The sequence below is a fragment of the Phycodurus eques genome, chromosome 8 (assembly GCF_024500275.1).
Source record: "Phycodurus eques isolate BA_2022a chromosome 8, UOR_Pequ_1.1, whole genome shotgun sequence".
Classification (NCBI taxonomy): domain Eukaryota; kingdom Metazoa; phylum Chordata; class Actinopteri; order Syngnathiformes; family Syngnathidae; genus Phycodurus; species Phycodurus eques.
Genome location: NC_084532.1, coordinates 3,571,068 through 3,594,512, shown reverse-complemented (window position 1 = coordinate 3,594,512; position 23,445 = coordinate 3,571,068). Strand labels below are relative to the sequence as shown.

The window sequence follows — 23,445 nt, the reverse complement described above, 5'->3', positions numbered from 1 at the left end:
TCTTCTTCCTGTCAGCTATTTTGAAAATGAAATAATTGTTGGATGCCCATCAGAAGCAGAGAGCTGTGACAGAATGTCTTGCTTTGGAAGGGGAACCACCATTAAACATTTTCAAAAGGTTGCAAAATGTGTATGTGGAAGCTGTAATAGGCTATAGCACAGTCAAAAAGTGGGTGTCCAGGATCAAAGGCGAAGAAGAAGAGTCTGCTTAGAGTGACCTCCATAACATGCAAAGGAGTGGTAGACAATCTTCAGCAGTAAATCCTGGGAATAGTGCTAGGGTCCAGACACTGATTAAGAAGAATGTAGCATCACCATTTATTACATTACCATCATGTGTCATCATTAATGACATAACCCTAACTCTATACACATTACAGTGGAACCTCGATTAAATGGACCCTGGACAGATATCAGATAAAACGGACCGTCAGGACTGAACAATGTGTCGAAAAATAGTTTCCATTTGTCACTTACAATGCCGTTGACAGAGTCTGTTAGTTTCAGAATTGGCTGCTGTTGTTTACTGCCACTGTGCCACAATGCAGGCAGAGAATGGGACTGACGTATTTCCGGGTCACAGATATACAATATAACTAGATCCATTTCCAAAAGACGTGCCTCTCGTGACTATGTGGTGGCCATGTTTAATGTGGGGCATTGACGTCGCAGGCAGGGTGATGATGGTTATACTGTAACTATTTTCTATTGTGCATATAGCGCTACGTAGAGAGAGAGAGAGAGAGCGGTATGGCTGTGGTGTTAACTCTGAAGAACACAAAAAGCAAGTCTGCAGTCTGCAACATGCTATTTTTGGTACAGTAATAGTTTCTTCTTTTTTTTGTCAAGCTTTTTTTTGTTCGCCTTTGGCAACGGATTTGGAAATAGGAAGCACACTAATTCCTAGCAGCTCATGAAAGCGACTTGCCAATGATGAGTACTGTACATCAACAATGTCACCATGACCAAGCACACCGGCGTGGTAAGTTCTGATAAAATGTGAAACTTTCAAACATTTTCAAGTTTTTTGTAATTATTTATTTAGGCCAGTGGTCTCCAGCACCCGGTACGCGAACCGGTACCGGTTCATGAAGCATTTGTTACCAGGCCGCATAGAAAGAATGACCAATTTATATAATTTCCGTTTTATATATATATATATATATATATATATATATATATATATATATATATATATATATATATATATATATATATATATATATATAATTGCAATATTAGTCGTTCGAACTGCTCTAAGTGCTAGAGGACTCTGCATCTTTTTGCACAATTGTTTTTTGTCAATGTCTTTATGTCCCCAAAGTGTTCTGTAAATTGACTGTCTGTTGTACTAGAGCGGCTCCAACTACCGGAGACAAATTCCTTGTGTGTTTTGGACATACTTGGCAAATAAAGATGATTCTGATTCTGATTCTGATTATATTGGGTTTCGCGTGTCAACTATATTTTATTTTGAAATTTGACCGGATCTTCTCCGCCACCACAGCTGTACATCTCAATTGACAAGTCAAGACTACACAGAACGTTGCAGCAGTTCCATTTCCCCTCCTAGCTGACTTGCTCATGGCGACCAAGCTCAAAGAACCAATCATCTCATAAACTGATTCAGTTCATTACGTTCACTGAAAAGATTTGTTATTTTGAACGAAACATTTGCGAACGAAACAACACTAGACTGCACTGGTCGATGATACGTGATACGTTACTAAAAATAAGGCCATACGACCTCAAATAAAAATAAAGATTTTTTTTTATTAGAAAATATGGAGGCCTACTTAAAATACAGATTTATCTCAAAAACTAACTCTCACGCACCAAGTCCGCTCTGCATAATACTGTATGTGGCGACAGGTTAGCCAACGACACGTGGAGACCAAGTACCCTGGACTAACAGATAAGCCATTGGAGTTTTTTGAAAAAAAAGATCTCAACTGAATACCCTGCTCCCATTTCCAACATCCTAGCTTTGTGAAGCGGGCTTTTCTGCTGTGACAGTTACGAAGACAAAATTACAGAGCATATTGGACAAGCCCAAGGCTCACACTGATTCTGCGTTGTGGTGAGTTGTTGTATTTAACATTAATTTTTAAGCCAGTTGTGTTCCTTTTATATATATATATATATATATATATATATATATATATACGCGTTATGCGCCCACCATAACAGCCGGTCCGTGACAAAAAAAATGCCTAGTCTAAACCGGTCCGCAGTGCAAAAATGGTTGGGGAATACTGTTTTAGGACATGAAAAAAAAACTACAAACCAATAATATTATACTGTACAGTAATATGGGTGCATATGGCCTCAAAAAAAACAAAAGTCCGTGAGATCAGACGACCCCCCCCATTGGATATTATAATCATTATTATTGCTATACTGCAATTATTGCTATACTGCAATTTTCTCCATTGTGGGACTAATAAAGGTCATTTTATCTGGATATCTTATTATTGTTTTGGGCTGCAACTGTCACCATTGCTGATTGAAAACCGTAATTTCAAATGCTTACCCAATTCTATTCCATTCTATTCTATACTGCAAGTAAGTCAAGATATGTCATTTTGTCCTATAGTGATTGTCCTTCAAGAGGAAAATCAAGCCACAATCTTCAAATATTTCTGGAGTGGTGCACAGCCGACTGTAAAGGTCTACCCGTCGCTCGATGGTCACAACCTCACAACTCATAGCTCGTGACCATAGGTGAGCGTTAAGAACAAGATCATAGATATAAGCAAAGCAAAGCAAAGTAAATTTATTTATATAGCACATTTCATACACAAGGTAACTCAATGTGCTTTACATAATTAAAAGCATTTAAAAACAAATAAAAAACAGCTTGTAAACATTTAAAACAAAGAGAATTAAACAAATAAAATAAAAGTACAATTAAAACAGCATACAGTGCAAGAAATATTTAAAAATGGAAATGCTCTAAAAAGCATGAGAAAAAAGAAGGGTTTTTAAAAGCTCTTCTTTTTTGTTTTTAAATTTAAAAAAATGTTAAAAACATTCACATTTGGAGCTGATATCACTTCTGTTGGCAACTTATTCCATTTGTGTGCAGCATAATAGCTAAATGTTGCTTCACCATGTTTGCTTTGGACTCTATGCTCCATTATTTAACCTGAGTCTGTCGATCTCAGAGCCCTACTGGGTGTATATTCCATGAGCATTTCTTTCATGTATTGAGAACCGAAACCAATTAGTGATTTATAGACCAGTAGCAGAACTTTATAATCTATTCTAACGCTGACTGGGAAAGGTTCATGTTCATGTTGTAAAGACTTCAGAATTGGTGTAATATGCTCTGACCTCTTTGTTCTGGTCAGAACCCGAGCTGGAGCATTCTGAATGAGCTGCAGCTGTTTAATGCTCTTTTTGGGAAGTCCTGTCAGAAGGCCATTACGATAGTCAAGTCTACTTGAGATAAAAGTATGGATGAGCTTCTCCTGCTCTGCTTGACACATGCAAGCCATCACTCTAGATATGTTCTTCAAATGGTAGAAGGCAGTTTAATAATTGATTTGATATGACTGTTGACCTGCGATTGGCTGGCAACCAGTTCAGGGTGTACCCCGCCTCCTGCCCGATGACAGCTGGGATAGGCTCCAGCACGTCCGCGACCCTAGTGAGGAGAAGCGGCTCAGAAAATGGATGGATGACTGTTGAATGTCAGGTCAGACTCTATCAGAACACCAAGGTTTAGGACTTGGTATTTATGTTTTAAAGAGAGTGACTCCAGGTATTTACTAACAGCAATCCTCTTGTCTTTATTGCCAAAAACAATTATCTCAGTTTTGTTGTGTTTTAATTGAAGAAAATTTTGGCTCATCCAGTTATTTATTTGTTTTAGACAGTAACACAACACCTCAATTGAACTACAATCATCTGGAGACACTGCTAGATATAACTGTGTGTCTTCTGCTAGCTATGATAATCAAAATTAAAGTTCTGAAGAATTTGACCCAAGGGTAGCATATAAAACTTGAACAGGAGGGGTCCAAGAACTGACCCTTGAGGGACCCCATAGGTCATTGCAATTCGATGAGATTGAACACTTCCAATGGTTAAAAAGTAACTTCTTTCCTCCAGGTAGGACCAGAACCATTTAAGGTCTGTATCATTTAGTCCGACCCACGTTTCCAATCTGTTCAGAAGTATATTATGATCTACCATATCAAAAACCGCACTGAGGTCCAACAAGACCAGAATTGACACCTTCCCGAGTCAGTATTCAACCTTATATCATTTACCAATTTGATAAGAGTAGATTCTGTCCTGTGATGAGTTCGGAAACCTGATTGAAATTTGTCAGAAAGTCCATTTAAGTTCAAGAAATTGTTGAGTTGATTAAAAATAACTTTCTCAACAATCTTGGCTATGAAAGGGAGATTTGAGATGGGTCTATACCTTCCTAAAATGGAAGCGTCCAGCGTTCTATTTTTCAGAAGAGGCTTAATGGCAGCTACTTTAAGAGCTTTTGGAAACTCACCTGACTGCAGTGTGCAATTGATTATTTGCTGCAAATCAGATAGCACAGACTTCGCAATAGCTTTGAAAAAGTCAGATGGTATTGAGTCAAGACAGCTTGTTGATGGTTTCAGCTGCTAAACCGTTTCCTCTGCAGTTTTTTTGGTAAACTGTATCAAATTCTGACATGGTAATAGAGTTTTTCCTGGGTGGCTTCAGATGTAGTATCATTTGATCATTTTGCTGATTTGTTCTGATATTTAACCTGATGGATTATTTTTTCCCCCACTAAAATAATAAGAAAATTCATTGCATTTATCAGCTGTTAGGAGTTCTGGAGCTATCTAACTGGGGGGTGGGGGGGTTTGTGAGCCTGTCAACCTAATTAGCAGGCAATGCTCACATAATGGTGAGAGGGTATCAGAAAATATTGGAATATGAAAACAACTGACTCTATCTACAAAAAAGTACAGTCCCACAGGTTTAAAAAGATATAAACCGTTTCCTCTGCAGTTTTTTGGTTAACTGTATCAAATTCTGACATGGAAAAAAAAATTTCATGGGTGGCTTCAGATGTAGTATCATTTGGATATTGGAATATGGCAACAACTGGCTGTATCTAAAAAAAAAGTACAGTCCCACAGTTTGAAAAATATACAGGAGTCACTGCTTCAATTTTTTTTCCGAAGAAAAACAAGCTTATCAGCAAGAAAAAATTTAAACAGAAGCGAAGCAAGCAGAGCGAGCAAAAAAGCAAAAGAGAAAGAGTCAAAGCGGCTATAATGAGTTCCGGCCGCAGGGTGTCTGGACTTAGAGATAGGGTGGGAAGCCTGGTCATTCGGGAAAGGCTCAGACTAGAGCAGTTGCTCCTCTGCATCGAGCAGAGCCAGATGAGGTGGCTCAGGAATTTGGTTAAGATCCTTCTGGAGACCTCCCTGGTGAGGTGTTCTGGGCAAATCCCACCAGGGGGAGGTTCCAGAGACAATGGGCCTCATTCAGGCACAAACCTGTGATTTATCAATATGTTCGTACTTTGCAAACAAATTTAGAACACCCTCTTCCCATGCATACGCACAAATAATGGCGCATCAGCTTTTGGAAAAAAACGTTAAACACACATATTTTACCCGAGATGCACAATGTATTGAAACACAGCCATGCAAGTTCATGTTTGGATCGCACATTAAAGCCATCGAACCGTTGCATTTATCCGAGGCTTCAGAGTTTTTGTGTCGATCAAGTAGCTTACACATACGCGCTACAAATCTCAAACAACATCTCCCGAATTTGACAGTTGACAAACGACCGTCCAAAAGATTAGAGGCACACGACATGTCACCGCTGGCTTGCTTGTGACGTAATTCCAAGTGGCATGTTTTGTAGATTTTCTGTGACTTCATCCATCCATCCATTTCCCGTACCGCTTATCCTCACTACCGCATCTATCTTCGGGTGAGAGGCGAGTACAATCTGAACTGATCGCAAGCCATTCACAGGGCACATATGAACAAACAACCATTTGCACTCACATTCACACCTACGGGCAATTTAGAGTCTTCAGTTCACCTACCATGCATGGTTTGGGGATGTGTCAGGAAACCGGAGTACCCGGAGAAAACTCACGCAGGCACGGGGAGAACATGCAAACTCCACACAGGGGAGGTCAGATTTGAACACGGGTCCTAATAACTGTGAGGCAGATGTACTAACCACCCAGCACCGTGCTGCCATTTTCTGTGTCTTCCAACGGTAATTTAATGAATTTATCAACTACAAATGCTTTTTTGATGTGCTATATGTATTCCCTACGATGCAATGTATGCAGTGTTTGCTCATTTATGGCCTTTAAATTGTTTTATAGGTTGTTTGTGCCACATTCTGTAATTTAACTTTGAAATTAATTATGAATGATTAACATGACTTTTATACGTTGTCGGTTTCTTTGTTTAGCAAGCTTTCCGATGATACTAACCTTTTGAATATCGGGTAAAGATTAAGAAAGTTATTAAAGTTCTGCATCAGCCACCTCCTGACTTCAACCTCCGCGGGAGTCTGCATTGGCTTAGATCAGGGGTGGGCAAACCTTTTTCCTTTTTGCCACATTGACTTTTAAAATTTGACAGGCGGGCCAAGCCAGGACCAGATGCTTAGATATAAAAGATAAACAAACAAACAAAAGACATTGTATTGTTAATCCTTGGATTTACTTTTAATGGGAACAGTGTTGTTTTGTTGATCACCTTTTATTGCCAGTGCATCAAAGTCTGGTGTTAGTTTTGTTGTGACAGTTCTCAGAACACATCTGAGGTGTTCATCACTCAGTTGATATCTGTAGGATGTTTTGTTGGTGTTCATCACACTAAAGGTCTGTTCACACACATAGGGAGAGCCAAACACCACCAGCATCGTCTGTGCCATCTTCTGGATTTTGGGAAATTTGTCTGCGCTTAGCGTAAGGGTAAGCATAAAAGCATACGCATAAGCATAAAACTCATCCAGTTTGAGAGTTGAACTTCTCACATTGGAGATCAATCAGTTCCATCTGCAGCTCCCGTGGCGCTGTTTCAGGGTCTTGTGTGACTGAATCTTGGATGGCAGTTTGTCATATAAAGGTGTTTTGCTGAGCCTGCAAGCTTGATTTTAACCGCTGAGCCATAGCCATCCGTTCCTGCATTGATTGGCTGCTAGCGTAATCAGCATGCTTGGTAGAAAAGTGACAGCTCATGTTCTATTCCTCTAAAACCGCAATGGTTTCTGAATAAATTAGACATACAGCCTTTGACCGGACTTCAGTGAAAAAGTATTTCGTAGTCCATTCTATATTTAACACTAACTTAGTTACCTTACTGATTACTTGATTTAAAAAGTAACTAAGTTCGAAAAAAAATACTTTTTAGAGACTTTCAGCAGCTGCCAGTGGCAGGAATATCACTTATCTACAGTCCAAGAAAAAAAAACATTATCTTAACTGTACCCATTAGTTGGTAATGTATGCCACACAAGTTACAGTTACATCAACATGAACCAATAACTTAAATATTAGGGTTAGTGTAGAATTGACATGACAACACAGTAAAGTAAGTACCTAAACATAAACAAGCACACTATTTTCAGTACACTTCTCTAAAAACTCTTAGAAAAGTATTGTAAGTCCTTCAGTGAGACAGTCCTTAACCTCCATGACCGATTTATGACCGCGAACTTCGCTATGACCCACAATGCACTTAACACGCTAGCAAAACTGTATTATTTAAGTGTAAATCAGAATCAGAATCATCTTTATTTGCCAAAAAAAAAAAAAAAAGTCACAAGAATCAAATACTTTTTACAAAGGAAAATAACAAAAATAGTGTGGTGATAGTGAAATCGTGCCTTTCTTTGCACTTTTATGGTATTGCACCATCACTGTGTATTGTAGACTCAACACTCACTTCCCAATCCCTTTCTTCCCCTTACACAGAAGTCAGCAGACTTTGTGAACAGTTAAATGCTATTGAATGGCTAAGAATGCGAGTTTTCAAATCACCAGTGACAAATCACAACTTCCTGAGAAAAATTAATGACTCAAAAGTAACTCCAGTTTCGTTACTCTCCTGAGGAAACTAATGCATTACTTTACTTGTTGCCGAAAATAGCAAAATTGGGGAGTAAAGGCCTCTTTATAGTCCCGCGGCCGACAGTGCCCGCATTGCATCACGTGACTGAAGAATTGCGCCACGCAGCACGTCTGCGTAGCTTGCCGCGCACCCGACAAAAATAGTTGCTGCGCGTCGAACGCCACGGAGATCGTCTCTCGTGATTGGTCCGTTTTAGTCACATGCTGTGATGACGTACCAGCGTGCCCATTGGTTCTACATGTCTTCTTCTACATACCATCTACGTCATCGCCTTCTCGATCAATTTTGCAGCATAGTTAAACGTATCATCTGGTCATCTAGGTCCATTTCTTCTGTCGCGGTCACCATTGTTGTTGCTTTGTTCCTTGTTACTGAAAGGAAAGTAAAAATGGCTACCGGAAATGGCAAAAAAAATGCAGAGGAAACTCCACCCTGTGGTGTCCTATCCAATACCAGCCGTAGCGACACCCACGACTTGGTGGAGAACTGCAACACACTTTCAAAACAGCACGCGTTGGTTGCGCTCGAGTATAAAGGCAAACTACGCATGGGACAGCCGCAGCGACGTCAGCGCGGTCACCGTCCGTGCGAGTATAAAGAAGCCTTAACGCGTTACCGGAATAACTGCTCAGCACTAACTGTCCAGTACTCACTGACAACCTTTCCTTTGTTTGGCCCACTCCTGGTTGAAGAAGGGCTCAGAGCCGTAGCAGAGTAAAAACAGAAGAGCCAAAGTCAAGTCAACGTATCACTGTACCTACTGCGCTACCTGGTGGAACCACTCAGCATTACAGGACAAGGTCAAATGAATGTTGTCATGAGTTGGGGGATTTTGTACCGATCTTTGGTGGGCCAAATTGAAATGGTCAATGGGCCAGATGTGGCCCGCGGGCCGGCGTTTGCCCACCACTGGAACCAACCACGGAAATTTTCCGTTTACAGGGAAATGGGGACGGGGTTTACGCATATTGGAGCGGCGTGAGCATGAGCCCGTCATTTAGAATGAATTATGATTCATTAACATACGTACATACATCCATCCATCCATTTTCTGAGCCGCTTATCCTCACATAGCGCCATTAATTATATAAGCTCAACTTGTGTGTAGTGTCCACGCATTTATTAGTGAATGAGGCCCAATCTCTCTCAGATGCCCTGAAGTGGCTGGGCTTAAGCTGCGACCCCCACAACCCGAACCCGGATAACCAGCAGATGGATGGATGGATGGATGGATGGATTGAATTTGAAACACTACATTCACTAGAAACTCCTATAAGGCTGTTTTTATATATACCCTGATATATATACCCTGATATATAATAACTTAACAGATTAATTTTTTTTCTTGAAAAAATATATTACCATAAAAACACTTGATATTCACCATGTGGGTTCAATAACTCAAAGCTCAAGGTTAAGGTCAACAGTCAGTCTTAATCAAAGCAAGGTTATCAAGTGTAAGTGTACTTTTCAAATACCGTAATTTCTCGTGTGTAATGGGCACCCATGTATATGACGCAACCCCAAAGTTAACATAAAAATTCTGGAAAACCCTTCTACTTATGTAAAATGCATTTTTACAATGCATGGTATAGCTTCTCCCCATATGATCAAAACAAAGTTTTACCTGTATTTTGTTAGTTTTTTCAAATAATTATTCTGAAGTTAAGCACTTTATTTGAACACGTAATACGTTCTTTTTATTTACTTGCTTATTTTGAAATTCACAGCCCTACTTTTATTTAGTAAATGAGAAAACACACAGGCTGGCAAGGTGAAAGACTGGTTAGCACATCTGCCACACAGTTCTGAGGACAGGGGTTCAAATCCCGGCCCCGCCTGGTTGGAGTTGGCATGTTCTCCCCGTGCCTGGGTGGGTTTTCTCCGGGCACTCTGGTTTCCTCCCACATCCCAAAATCATGTGTGGTAGGTTGATTGAAGACTCTAAATTGCCCATAGGTGTGAATGTGAGTGCGAATGGTTGTTTGTTTATATGTCCATGCAATTGGATGGCAACCTGGTTCAGGGTGTACCCCGCCTCCCGCCCGAAGATAGCTGGGATAGGCTCCAGCAGCCTGCGGCCCTAGTGAGGATAAGCGGATAAGAAAATGGATGGATGGAAAACACACAGTTGTGCTCATATGTTTGACTACCCAGGCAGAATTTGTAAGATGGGTACAATTCTATAAAGAAAACTTGAAGGACTGGGCGAAACACATTTAATTAAATTTTAATGGGATTCAAATTAAACTGTTTAGCATTTCAGAAAAGCATTATCATTAAACGCAACATAACCATAAAAAAATTAATGATGGTTGTTATTCAGTCATCAGTCGTATTTAAAAAAATATATAAATATATATTTTACAATTTATGCCAGGGTATGTAAATTTATGAGCACAACTGTACATATACTGTATGCAGTCATACATACCCGTCATATTGGAATGAAAGTGTGTGCTACACCTTTCTCATAACCTCTAGGTGGCGGTGGCATATTGGAATGAAAGTGTGCAACTTTTTCATAACATCTAGATGGCGGCATACATTTATAAAATGTGATGTTTTTTTCCATTTTCCCCTATACCTATGTATAAGGCGCACTATTGACTTTTCACCATTTTGGGGTGCATTATACACGAGAAATTATGGTACCTCTCTTACAAAATGTTTATTAGGATATTTTTGATGATGATATTAATGTGGAAAGTTTTTAATTTACCACAAGAAATTATTTCAAATGATTGATATTCATTCGGGGTGGCACGGTGGACGACAGGATGATATTCATTTGTTAAACCCTAAAATACATTAAAACAATTTTAGCAACATATCTGAAAACAATGTTTATTGCCAGGTTTTGTCATTTGGCATTCTTTGGTACTCTGTGTTGTAGAGACACTTGGCTCCTAAAATAACCGAGGTTTGATGTTTAGCCTTTTGTATGTTGTGTGAACTTGGTCTTCCTCTGAATGGTGACTGAGTTCCTATGCTTGTTTTGGCAGCACAATGTAGTTGTTTGGGAGCCTGATGTATGCAAAGCTGGGATTATGACTGCAGCTCGACAGAAAAGCTCTGCTGTGTGATTTTTCTTTGAATGCCATTGTGCTACAGGTCATGCTGTTGCGCAATGGATACTGAGAGGGAGGCTAGAAGATAGCAGGGCTGGGGGGAATGGCAGAGCAGAAGGAGCGATAAATATCTGTACAAGCCAAAGTTCTTGGGGTCACATCAAAGTAGGGCCAGATCAGGAAGATGTTGCCAGATTTTGTGTGTGTGTGTGTGTGTGCATGTGTGTGCATGCATGTGTGCTATCACACACACGTGTTTGTACCAGCTTCAAGAGGCAGAACCCTCTCTGCACAATGATCTGTGGACCTGGACCAGAGTGGTAGCAAGAGCAGAGATGTTTCTCTAGTATGATCGAGTGGGAGCTGGTGGTATTAAAAAAAAAAGACAGACATAGTAGAAAATGATTTTCTCTTCACAGGAGTGCTGTTGACATTCCACCTCGGCCTCCACTCCCACATTCACTAACTGACGCAGCTCTCTTATTCTCTTATTAGGATGTAATCAGCTCAGGGTCAGCCCAGGCTCTCACAATAATACTCTCTTCATTCCAGGCTGACGTTGGCAAATGAATAAACCGATAGAATTCATATGCATTTGACTACAAACAATTACGTTATCATTGTTCATATTCTCCTTTGCAAACTCGAAGATCCTTAAAGACATCAAACTTAAAAGGGCCAAAAAGGATGTATCAGGAAACCCTCCAATGGTTCTTCCCAATCCGTTTTTTTAAATGACAATGATAAAAACATCTGATGTGTATCACCAGATACAATGGTTACTCAATTGACTAATAATGGTCCTATTTGTAAGTTTTCAGATAAGTGTGTGTGTGTGTGTGTGTGTGTGTGTGTATGCGTGTGTACTTGTGCATGTGTGTGTGTACTCGTGCGTGTCCGTGTGCATGTGCGTGTGTGTAAAATATACTCACTATATTTACAGGTATTCTCGACTAAAGGGCCCTTTTCACATCATAGGAACTAAATGGAATGGAAATAAAGCCCATGGTAGTTTTTCAGAGGCCAAAGACGTCCCAGCTGAGGATGTAGTATTACTAAGAAGCCGAGGAATGTTTTCTTTCGGGGCAGAGTCCTGAACACTGAACATTTCTCATGGATGACTACATGACATGATACATGTGTTCACTGAAAACAAATATTTTCCTTCCGGCTTGTCCCATTAGGACATTCTGCATCCTGCTCTCTAACACCAGCCATCATTTCTTCCCTCACGACATCTATCAACCTTTTCTTAGGTCTCATCATCTTCTCACAATAGACAGTTCTTACTATCTTTCCTCTAAACTCATCCAAACCATTTTAGTCTGGTCTCTCTAACTTTGTCTCCTTGTCTGTTCCTCTGATGATCTTATTTCTAATCCTATCCAATCTGGTCACGCCAAAGAACCTCAACATTTTCATCTCCGCCACCTCCAACTCTGCTTCCTGTTGTCTCTTCATTGCCACTGTCTACAACCAGTTCAGGGTGTACCCCGAACTGGTTGCCAGCCAATCGCAGGGCACATACAAACAAATAACCATTTGCATGCACATTCACACCTACGGCCAATTTAGAGTTGTCAATTAACCTACCATGCATGTTTTTGGGATGTGGGAGGAAACCGGAGTGCCCGGAGAAAACCCATGCAGGCACGGGGAGAACATGCAAACTCCACATAGGCGGGGGCGTGGATTGAACCCAGGTCCTCAGAACTGTGAGGCAGACGCGATAACCAGTCGTTCACCCTGCCGCCTGAAAGCGTTATTATCGTCATTATTATATCTTTTCAATCATCCCACGTACTTGGTCGGCGGGGGGTAGCAAGGGGTTGGGTTAGGTGGTGGGGGTTAGAAATGAACGATGGTTGGAGGGGACATTGGTCAATGTGGTCCGAGGACATATACTGTATAAGTTGCCAGCGGTTTTTCACCAGCTCATTCTGTATTTAATAAGGGTACCTGCTAATGGTCAATGCTTCAGTCAACCACGGATTGCTGCGTCCTCTTCCACATATAGAGACATTTCCATGCGAGACTATTTGCGCCGCTTTTAAAGAGAATGAAAGAAGAGGCTTCGATTGGACAGCATTAAAGTCGTCTGTGGTGACGCAAACACTAGCGCAGATGTCCCATTTACATCGTCCCATGCGCCGGGCGTATGCCGAAATTACCGAAACTGAGTCTAATCTGCCTCCTCGGAGAGCTGCACCAGGCTCAGCGATGGTTTTGCAGTAGTCACGAAAATAAAGCCCATAGTATTTCAAGTCCTCCACCCTTACTATTGCTTCCCCATGTAGCCTCTCTCCTCCCCAACCACCCTTCTCATTCATGTACATACTGTGCCATGAAAATGAATTGGCCCCCTTCTCAAATTCTTATATTTTTGTATAGTTTTCCAACTTTAACTAAAACTTAAAATTCTGTTATTAAATGATGAAAAAGTAATTACCCCCTAAACCTAATAACTGATTGGGCCATCCCCAGCAGCAACAACTGAAATCAACCGTTTTCTATAACTGGCAATGAGTCTTTCTTATCTCAGTGGAGCTATTTTGGCCCACTCTTCCTTGCAGAATTGTTTGAATTCAGCAAAAATTGAGGGTTTTCGAGCATGAACAGCCTTTTTAAGGTCATGCCACAGCATTTCAATTGGATTCAAGTCTGGACTTTGACAAGGCTACTCCATAACCTTTTGTTTTCTTAAGCCCTTCAGAAGGTGACTTGCTGGTGTGTTTTGCTGCTGGAAAATATGTTGATTGGCGCCAGTAGTGTGCTAGATAGATGGAAAGAATACTTTGAGGAGTTGATGAATGAGCAAAATGAGAGAGAAGGGAGAGTAGAAGAGGCAAGTGTGGTGGACCAGGAAGTGGCAATGATTAGTAAGAGGGAAGTTAGAAAGGCATTTAAGAGGATGAAAAATGGAAAGGCAGTTGGTCCTGAGGACATTCCTGTGGAGGTATGGAAGCATCTAGGAGAGGTGGCTGTGGAGTTTTTGACCAGCTTGTTCAATAGAATTCTAGCGGGTGAGAAGTTGCCTGAGGAATACAGGAAAAGTGTGCTGGTGCCCACTTTTAAGAACAATGGTGGGAACTATAGAGGAATAAAGTTGATGAGCCACACAATGAAGTTATGGGAAAGATTAGTGGAGGCTAGACTCAGGACAAAAGTGAGTATTTGCAAGCAACTGTATGGTTTCATGCCGAGAAAGAGTACCACAGATGCATTATTTGCCTTGAGGATGTTGATGGAAAAGTACAGAGAAGGTCGGAAGGAGCTACATTGTCTTTGTAGATTTAGAGAAAGCCTACCAGAGAGGAACTGTGGTACTGCATGCGTAAGTCTAGAGTGACAAAGAAGTATGTTATAATAATAATAATAATAATAATAGTAATAATAATACATGTACGAGGGTAGCAGAACAGTGGTGAGGTGTGCTGTAGGTGTGACAGATGAATTTCAGGTGGAGGTGGGACTGCATCAGGGATCAACCCTGAGCCCCTTCCTGTTTTCAGTGGTGATGGATAGACTGAGAGATGAGGTTAGTCTGGAATCCCCGTGGACCATGATGTTTGCAGATGAAATTGTGATCTGCAGTGAAAGCAGGGAGCAGGTGGAGGAACAGTTAGAAAGATGGAGGCATGCACTGGAAAGGAGAGGAATTAGCCGAAGTAAGAATATATTTGCATGAATGAGAGGGGTGGTGGGGGAAGAGTGAGGCTACAGGGAGAAGAGATAGCAAGGGTGGAGGACTTTAAATACTTGGGGTCAACAGTCCAGAGAAATGGTGAGTGTGGTCAGGAAGGGAAGAAACGGGCAAGCAGGTTGGAACGGGTGGAGGAAGGTGTCAGGTGTGCTATGTGACAGAAGAGTCTCTGCTAGGATGAAGGGCAAAATCTATAAAACAGTGGTGAGGCCAGCTATGATTAGAAACAGTGGCACTGAAGAGATAACAGGAAGCAGAGCTGGAGGTGGCGGAAATGAAGATGTTGAGGTTCGCTCTCAGAGTGACCAGGTTGGATAAAATTAGAAATGAGTTCATCAGAGGGACAGCCAAGGTTCGATATTTTGGTTTTGTTTTGGTTCAATCAATCACAGCAAGTTGTCCAGGTCTCAAAGGAGAAAATCAGCCCAAGACCATCACACTACCACCACCATGTTTGACTGTTGGTATGATGTTCTTTTTCTAAAATGCTGTGCTACATTTACGCCAGATGTAAGAAGACACACACCTTCCAAAAAGCTCAACTTTCATCTCGTCAGTCCATATAATATTCTCCCAAATGTTCTGGGAATCACTCAGAAGATTTTTTTCAAAAATAGAATGAGCCTTTATGTTCTTTTTGATCAGCAGTGGTTTTGATCAGCAATAATTTGATCAGCAATAATTTGACATCCTCATTAAGAAATAATGTGTTTCGCTATTTTCGACCAGCTTTTTTGTGAAACAGTACACTTTTCATTCATCTTCCGTTCTGCTTATCCTCACTCGGGTCACGGGCTTGCCGGAGCCTTTCCCAGCTATCGCCGGGCGAGAGGCGGGGTACACCCTGAACCGGTCGCCAGCCAATCCACTTAAATATTAATAGATGATAATTATAACAATCCATTTAAACTGGAGCCTATCTCAGCTGACTTTGTGCAAGAGGCGGCCTACACTCTGGACTGGCTACCAATCAATCGCAGTGCAGATACCGTATAGACGGACAACCATTCACACTCACATTCACACCAATTGGCAATTTAGAGATTTAATCCGACTTGGATGTTTTGGGAATGTGAGTAGAAGCTGGAGAACGCGGAGAAACCCCACACAAGCACAAGGTGAACATGCAAACCCGGGCCGAGATTCTCACCCTGCAACTGTGAGGCAGGCCTGCTAACCACTCGTTCATTGTGCCAATAATAATAATTATAACAAATTATATTTTGGATCATTTCTGTAGCAATGGTTTGGTAAAAACTGCGGTAATGCTGTGCAGCCTGTGGTAAACACAAAGCACAACACATTTGCTTTGTCTGCAAACCTACTTCATTTTCTTATCTTAATTGGTCTACTTCTATTCTTGACCTTTGTATCTCAGGAGGCTACATCTGGATCAAAACACACCCAGACCACTTTATGTCCCTGGGTCCACAGTTGTCATGACACCCCATACCTGACATTGTCATGACGTTGAATGTAGATCTTGTGAAAGATCCTCTCGGGGGGCTTCAGAAAGTCCTCCTTCATCTCCATGGCAACATTCCTGGGTAGGAGACTCATTAGCAGGCGCTCCTGAGAAGGGAAGGGTTATAAATACTGTTAACATATTTTGTTGAGCAAAATCAACAACATGTATTATTTCTATGAAATTATTAAAAGTGATGTGATGAAAAACTGGGAAAAGCTCCACCAATGCGCTTATATTAAAAAATGAGACATAATTTATACAGTATATTTAATGATCTAATTACAACATCATATTATATCTGTACTGGGTAATTCTGTGTTCACAGAACATGGAGTATATGGTCAGAGTTAATTAATCACGGTTAATGTGATTAATTATTTGTATTAGGGCCTGACCAATGAATCGTCTGGCCGATTTAATCAACCGATATTTGCCATTTTCAAATGGGCAGAAATCGGCCAATTTTTACCAGATTTCTGTGGATTTTATTTTTTACACATTAACACAAGACAACATAAGACAGAGATAATGACATTCAAACAAACAAAAATACCTTTTATGTAAGTTTTCATTTATCTATATTATATATATATATACATATATCTATATTCATATATCACTCCTGTCTCCAGTCACTGACACTTTTCTGTAAGTTTTCATATATCTGTATGTGTGTGTGTATATATATATATATATATATATATATATATTCACAGAGAATGCTTGAAATAAATAATTAAAACCCCCAAAACCCCCCCAAAAAAAAAAATATATATATATATAGAGAGAGAGAGAGAGAGAGAGAGAGAGAGAGAGAGAGAGAGAGAGCGAGAGAGAGAGAGAGAGAGAGAGAGAGAGAGAGAGAGAGAGAGAGAGAGAGAGAGAGAGAGAGAGAGAGAGAGAGAGAGAGAGAGAGAGAGAGAGAGAGAGAGAGAGAGAGAGAGGCGGCACGGTGGACGACTGGTTAGAGCGTCAGCCTCACAGTTCTGAGGACCCGGGTTCAATCCCCCGGCCCCGCCTGTGTGGAGTTTGTGTGGGTTTTCTCCGGGCACTCCGCTTTCCTCCCACATCCCAAAAACATGCATTAATTGGAGACTCTAAATTGCCCGTAGGTGTGAATGTGAGTGCGAATGGTTGTTTGTTTGTATGTGCCCTGCGATTGGCTGGCAACCAGTTCAGGGTGCACCCCGCCTCCTGCCCGATGACAGCTGGGATAGGCTCCAGCACGCCCGCAACCCTAGTGAGGAGAAGCGGCTCAGAAAATGGATGGATATGTATGTGTGTGTACTTTTTTAAAATTACTCAGCCGATTAATTGCTTATCTGAATTTTATTCTGCCAAATATGTAAAAAAAAAAAAAATCCATAACTGCCCTAATTTGCATATTTCAGGATGCAAACCTCTATCAGCTCAGTCATCTAAACACAATGTCCTGTACGCAGATATCTGTAAAACTATGAATATGTTTTTTTTCTCATCCCTGCAGCAATTGTCTTCACGTTAGTTTATATTTCTTGAAATTGTCAAGAACTTCAGTCCATTCAGTACCCACATCAGCATGGTTACACTTCTGAGTTTAAATTGTTTCAGTCGTGAGACGAGAGCTTGAATCTCCAACAGCATGCAAAATAGTTGTACATTTTTAATAAACCATTATCAAGTAGCAATGAATGTTGAGAGCCAAAGCTTAAAGTACAACACTCCTGTCTCCAGTCACTGACACTAGAAAGTAAATACTAGGAAGTACAATTAAGAAATGGGAATTGTTTCTGTGTTCCTGTGTTAATATTCACATGGCAAAATTGCAATAGTTTAGTAATCCATCCCTCCATCCATCCATTTTCTTTACCGCTTCTCCTCACTCGGGTCGCGGGCTGCTGGAGCCCATCCCAGCTATCTTCGGGAGGGAGGCAGGGTACACCCTGAACCGGTCGCCAGCCAATCACAGGGCACATTGTTTAGTCATTTAAAAAACATTTGATTTATTCAGCTTTACTAATCAGCATTTGGCTTCACTGGGGGGTAATCATATAATCACTTATAAAGGAGTCAAAGGAAGCTTCATATGGAAATACTGTCAAATATTACCGGTATTATAAAATGCAACAGTCCATTACTCACTGTACTGACTTCCATCCCAAGCTGTGTTTACAGTAGATTCTACTCTCATGTGAAATTGTTTCTTTGTGATATTGGATAAGGATCCTCAAAACTGTAGTGTAATTCGAAAGATTTATGATGCTTGTTCCAGAATCCAATTCCAGAATCATTTCATAATTTGTACAAAACAGATTTTTTTTTCTCGGGCCACTTGAGAAAATAGATTTTTGCTTCTACTGCTGGATTCTGTGAAAATAGTGCAGTTTTGTTCAGAGAAACTTACATGTGCTCATCATACCACTGATGCCATTTTATTTTGGGGTTTTTAATTATTTATTTCAAGCATTCTCTGTCCAGAGCGGAATAATTATTGAGCATACATGTACAATTATTTTTTTCAAAACAAGAATTGAATTAATTTTAGATTTGCTCCAATCCACACAGGGTCAGCATATAGGACAGAGTAGGACTTGTTACGTTAAAAGACACTATATAACCTTGAGTGCCATTTTTTAGATTTAAATTTAGGTGAATGTATGTACAGTATAGTGTATGTATAATGATGACCTGTCTGGTTAGATTAGGAAAAAAATCCAATATAAATTCAAACTTGTGCAAGGAAATTCTTGTTTTTAAAAATCATTGGTGTAGGTAAAGGTGTATCTTTTTTGTCATTTCACCCAGGAAAAAGTAACAAACAAAACAATATGACATTCGTGTGCATGATGAGTATATGTAAGCTTATGACCACAACTATGTTGAACTCACTTTTATTGGGTTGCACCGTCTTAAATTAACATCCAATTTCCTTTTCACTGAGAAACCTTGACAATGGAGATGCAAAAGAACTAGCTAACCTCGACGTGCTGCTTCGTGGAAACAAAGCTGAAGAGGTGGGTCCTTCCGCAATGTCGTCTGATTAACCACACAACCCATATTGCACAACACAAATCATATCCACCGCGAAGCTTGAATGTCAAGATATCCAGCTCCGTGACAACTGAGTAAACTTGGCCGTCTGATCATGACTGTTTGCGTTGGAATTGCATTTATTTTCAACAGGTATAAGAATTCAATACCAGTCATGTACTACACAAATCATTAGGTGAATGGAAAGGTTCCAAAAACCTTCATATGATATGAGAGAATGCAAGGCTTTGTTTCATGGTTCTGAGTTCAATTTTAAAACACATGGAACACATTTTCAGGTATCAGTACAGCTTATGCATTTATCTGAAATAAAAAAAAACAAAAAAACAAGCACACATCAAAAGTACAAAACAATCATAGTGAAAGGTGTGTTTGATGGATGATATACAAATCGAAGACACCTGCTTGTGCGCCCAGCAGCCCAGTTGGGGCTGTCGGCTTTCTGTTGATAGAGCTCAATCAGTTTCTGCGTGTTTTCTTTCACCCAGATAAACTGTGACCTTTACTGGACTATGAAGGCCATGAAAGCAATCTGCTTGTGTAATTACCTGTCAGAAGGGAGCCTGTTACTGCTCAGGAAAACACAGCATGTCATCAACTCACCTCAAAAGCACAGGTACTATGGCTGTTTTTGCTTGTTTGTGTTGTGTAACATATAGTATTGTATAAAATAGACTGATAAATTCACTCTCAATAGATAGCGTGGGTGTTTTTTGAACAAATGGTGGGTGAGGATGATGGGGCACACAGCAAAGAGTGTCCTGTGTTAAAGTTGCCTGCTCCTTATTTAAAATCGTTCATGTACAGTAGGTGTGCGAGGAAGGTGTGGAATTTTCAGTGCCCAGTGCATAAGCCACAGTAATTGTTCTTTCCTTAAATAGCTGCTGTCATAGTTACTGCTTTCCTGTAGGATGTTTATTGGAATGCATTTGCACCTGACCCCTTAAAAAAAAAAAAAAAAAACAACTCAGCTGATTCTCCGATTCCGTGAACATGCGTGCAAAAGCCGAGGTGCAATCTTTGGAAGCATGGCATGATATGCACTCAGTCTGCTGTTGACGTGTTTGTGCGCACACCTCACCTGTTTCTCGTTCTCGTCCTCAAGCCGGAGCCTCTCTTCGATGCAGTTGCGGGCCTGCAGGAAGACTTTCCTCTGTGTGCGCTCAGTGAGAATTCTCACAAACACCCCCAACAGGTTGACACTGCTGAAAAGCACCGCATTGGCTGCCAACTGCAGTACATACAAAAGAGAGCAGACAGGACAAACAAAGCTGGTCGCGAGTGCACATATTCACAGTTAAAAAAAAGGGAGACTATTTCTGTTTGTTAGGGTAAAGTCTACGCAAATTTACCAGTGAATCAATCTATGTCCAAATCAAATGTGTAACAGCTATACCTTTAAGGGTACCACCCTATTGTACCCTTTTTTGTGTGTGTGTGAGAAGAGTCTGATACCTCAAATGTCCGTGTGTGTGTTTTTGCTTCACAATGTCAGACATGAAGGGCAGCAGATTACAACATGAAGTGGCTTGATGAACAAGTGCTGCATAATGAAAGAACTGGCAGACAAAGAGCATCATTGATTAAGGTTATAACTCTATTGATCCTGCAGCAGGAAACCTCGTTTGAAGGAAGAACTCTTTGGCAACCACGTTGCTTAAAAAGGCGGACAAAAGTGAAAGAGAATATTGTTCACTGCTGTATACCAAGCTGAAGAGCATGTGTGTCTTATGAACGGCGTCTGTCCTTAATAATAGTATCAGTAGTAGTAGTAGTAGTAGTAGTAGCCTTGGTATTGTTGTTGTTGTTCCCCAGTTCTGACTGTAAATCTTGACCTTATTCTCATTGCATCGATAGAATAAGCCCATTCTTGTGTACTGGTAATGGCAGGTAATTAGTTTATGGGTGAAAGTAGTAACAATACAAGTATCACAGTGATTTCAAACTGCTAAATGTTTAGCTGGTGAGTGGAATTTAATGTACAGTTCATCAAGTCTTGCTGCAACTAGATCATGGGCTGATGCTTGTCTACTTCCTGCCTACTGCCCATGTGCCTTTGAGTATGGCACACATTTCGTTTAGTTTCAACAAGGGGGATAGGGATTGGGCCTGAAAATTATTCACGGAAATCCGTGAATAACTGAAAGTTTGACGCCCATTATAATTATCATGAAAAAGAGAGAAATAGAGAGAGAGAGAGAGAGAAGCTAACTGGCCGTCTTTTGTCACATCATCCCTCTATGCTTTCATTGTTCGGGCATTAAATGGAGGCTGCACTCTTGTGTAAATATATTTACGGCTCAAAACACAGAAAATTGAGGTCGCATGATTATCATCCTCATGAATGTCGTGCAAGCCAAAACTCCCTCAAGAAATCCGTCTACCTGGAAATGGCAGCATGGTCAGCTTAATCGGCAGCATGTTGTGTCGCTTTGAGAAGTTAAAATTGTTACTGTGATATTGCTGAAGCATTGTAAACTGACTTAGCCTGGAAAGATTAATTGGTAGATTTATTCTTTTGTTTTTTTAAATGTATGTCTCATTTGAGTGAACGTTCCGTTTTTACTGGCAGCTCATCTTAGCCAGGTTGTTCATGGCGTGAAAAAAATCTTAGATTCTCCAGAGCCTAAACTTGATGAAATTTAATTAATTAAATTTAATTTAATGAAAAACAAGTCTTATCTAGATAATATCTGTAACAACATTTTTCTGTGCGAGGCGAACGAGGCTGTGTAGGACTCAGCAGGACATGACAATACTACAGCTTTTATAATGGTGGAATTTTGTGTTAAATCCCACTAGTCTCCTGTGCAGCATTAGCAAGTATACACTTTCTTGTCAAAAACCTGGAGCAGAAACATGTTTTCATCTGCTTCATGTTTATGCCTCACAGGTGGGACCCTCCAAACCAGAGGAAATGTATCTCCTGTTCCTGTCCTATTAAATGAATAATTGCAAAATGTGGCTGGTGGACGAGTGCATTGGCCGCAGGTGCAACACCCACCGGTCTCCACAGCTCCTGTGTCCTCCTGGGGATCGACGTTGAGATGATAATAAAGTGGGATGTAGCGAGCATGCCGCCGAAAAGCACAGCCAGCAGAGTCCGCACTGGCAGCAGCATGTAAGCCACCAGGGTGACCAGCATGAGCTGCCACACGCCTTGCTCGGGTGCGGGGGCGCCCGCCGGCTCCGACGCGCCCAGGGCCAGCGGGAATGGGCAGCAGAGCAGCGCGAAGGTGAAGCTGAAGAGCAGGGCGAGCTTGGCCGTTTGCTGCAGCTGCGTCACCTGCAGGTATTTGACATTAGTGACGATGAAAAGCGAGAGGAAAACCACGCAGTGCACGGGGCTGGAGCCCTTGGAGAGCGTCAGACGAGGGTTGGAGAGCAGCTCCACGAGGGACAGCGATGACGCGGCGACAATGAGCACCGCCAGCGCCTTGAGGGTGGCCGTCTGCTCCAGCTTCAGGTTGTAGTTCTGGAAGAGAGCCTCCAGCTCCTGGCTCTTGAACTCGTCCTCGCACACGATGGCGTCCAGCGGCGGCGCACCGGCCGGGCAGTGACCCTTCCTCCGCCGGGTCTTAACTCTTTGGAATGACATCTCCTCCATAATGGGGCCATTCACGAAGCGGGTATATGGCGCACAACGCTTCAACTTTCTGCTTGCACACCCACGGTCGGGATTCGCCTCCCCCCACCCCTCTTCCCCCTATACTTCATGGCTCCGTGGAAAGTGTGCGTGCGCGCCTTATCCACAGGTTGGCGATAGTTGCTGTGTCGTCACAAAAGTCAACATCTCTCTCTCTCTCTCTCTCTCTCTCTCTCTCTCTCTCTCTCTCTCGCTCGCTCACGCAGGGTTAACGGTGATTGTCTTTTATATATGGATACAGCCTACATGAGATCCATTACCACTGTCAGGAATTATTTTTAAGTTTGTATATGGCGACAATCACTGCATCCTCAGTAACCACGACTCTCTCTCTCTCTCTCTCTCTCTCTCTCTCTCTCTATCTATCTATCTATCTATCTATCTATCTACACACACGCACACAAACACACAGCTGT

At 41.2% G+C, this 23,445-nt stretch overlaps 1 protein-coding gene across 1 annotated transcript in view; it reads right to left on the bottom strand.

Annotated features, from left to right (window-relative positions):
• The window catches only part of adcy1a (adenylate cyclase 1a), a 100,418-nt gene extending 77,301 nt beyond the window's left edge, over window positions 1-23,117 (bottom strand). The window contains 3 exon segments of the mRNA XM_061683629.1: window positions 16,339-16,457; window positions 20,465-20,614; window positions 22,388-23,117. Of these exon segments, the coding sequence (XP_061539613.1) occupies window positions 16,339-16,457; window positions 20,465-20,614; window positions 22,388-22,990 (872 nt within the window). The 5' untranslated portion in view covers window positions 22,991-23,117.
• Between the last annotated feature and the right edge of the window lie 328 nt (window positions 23,118-23,445).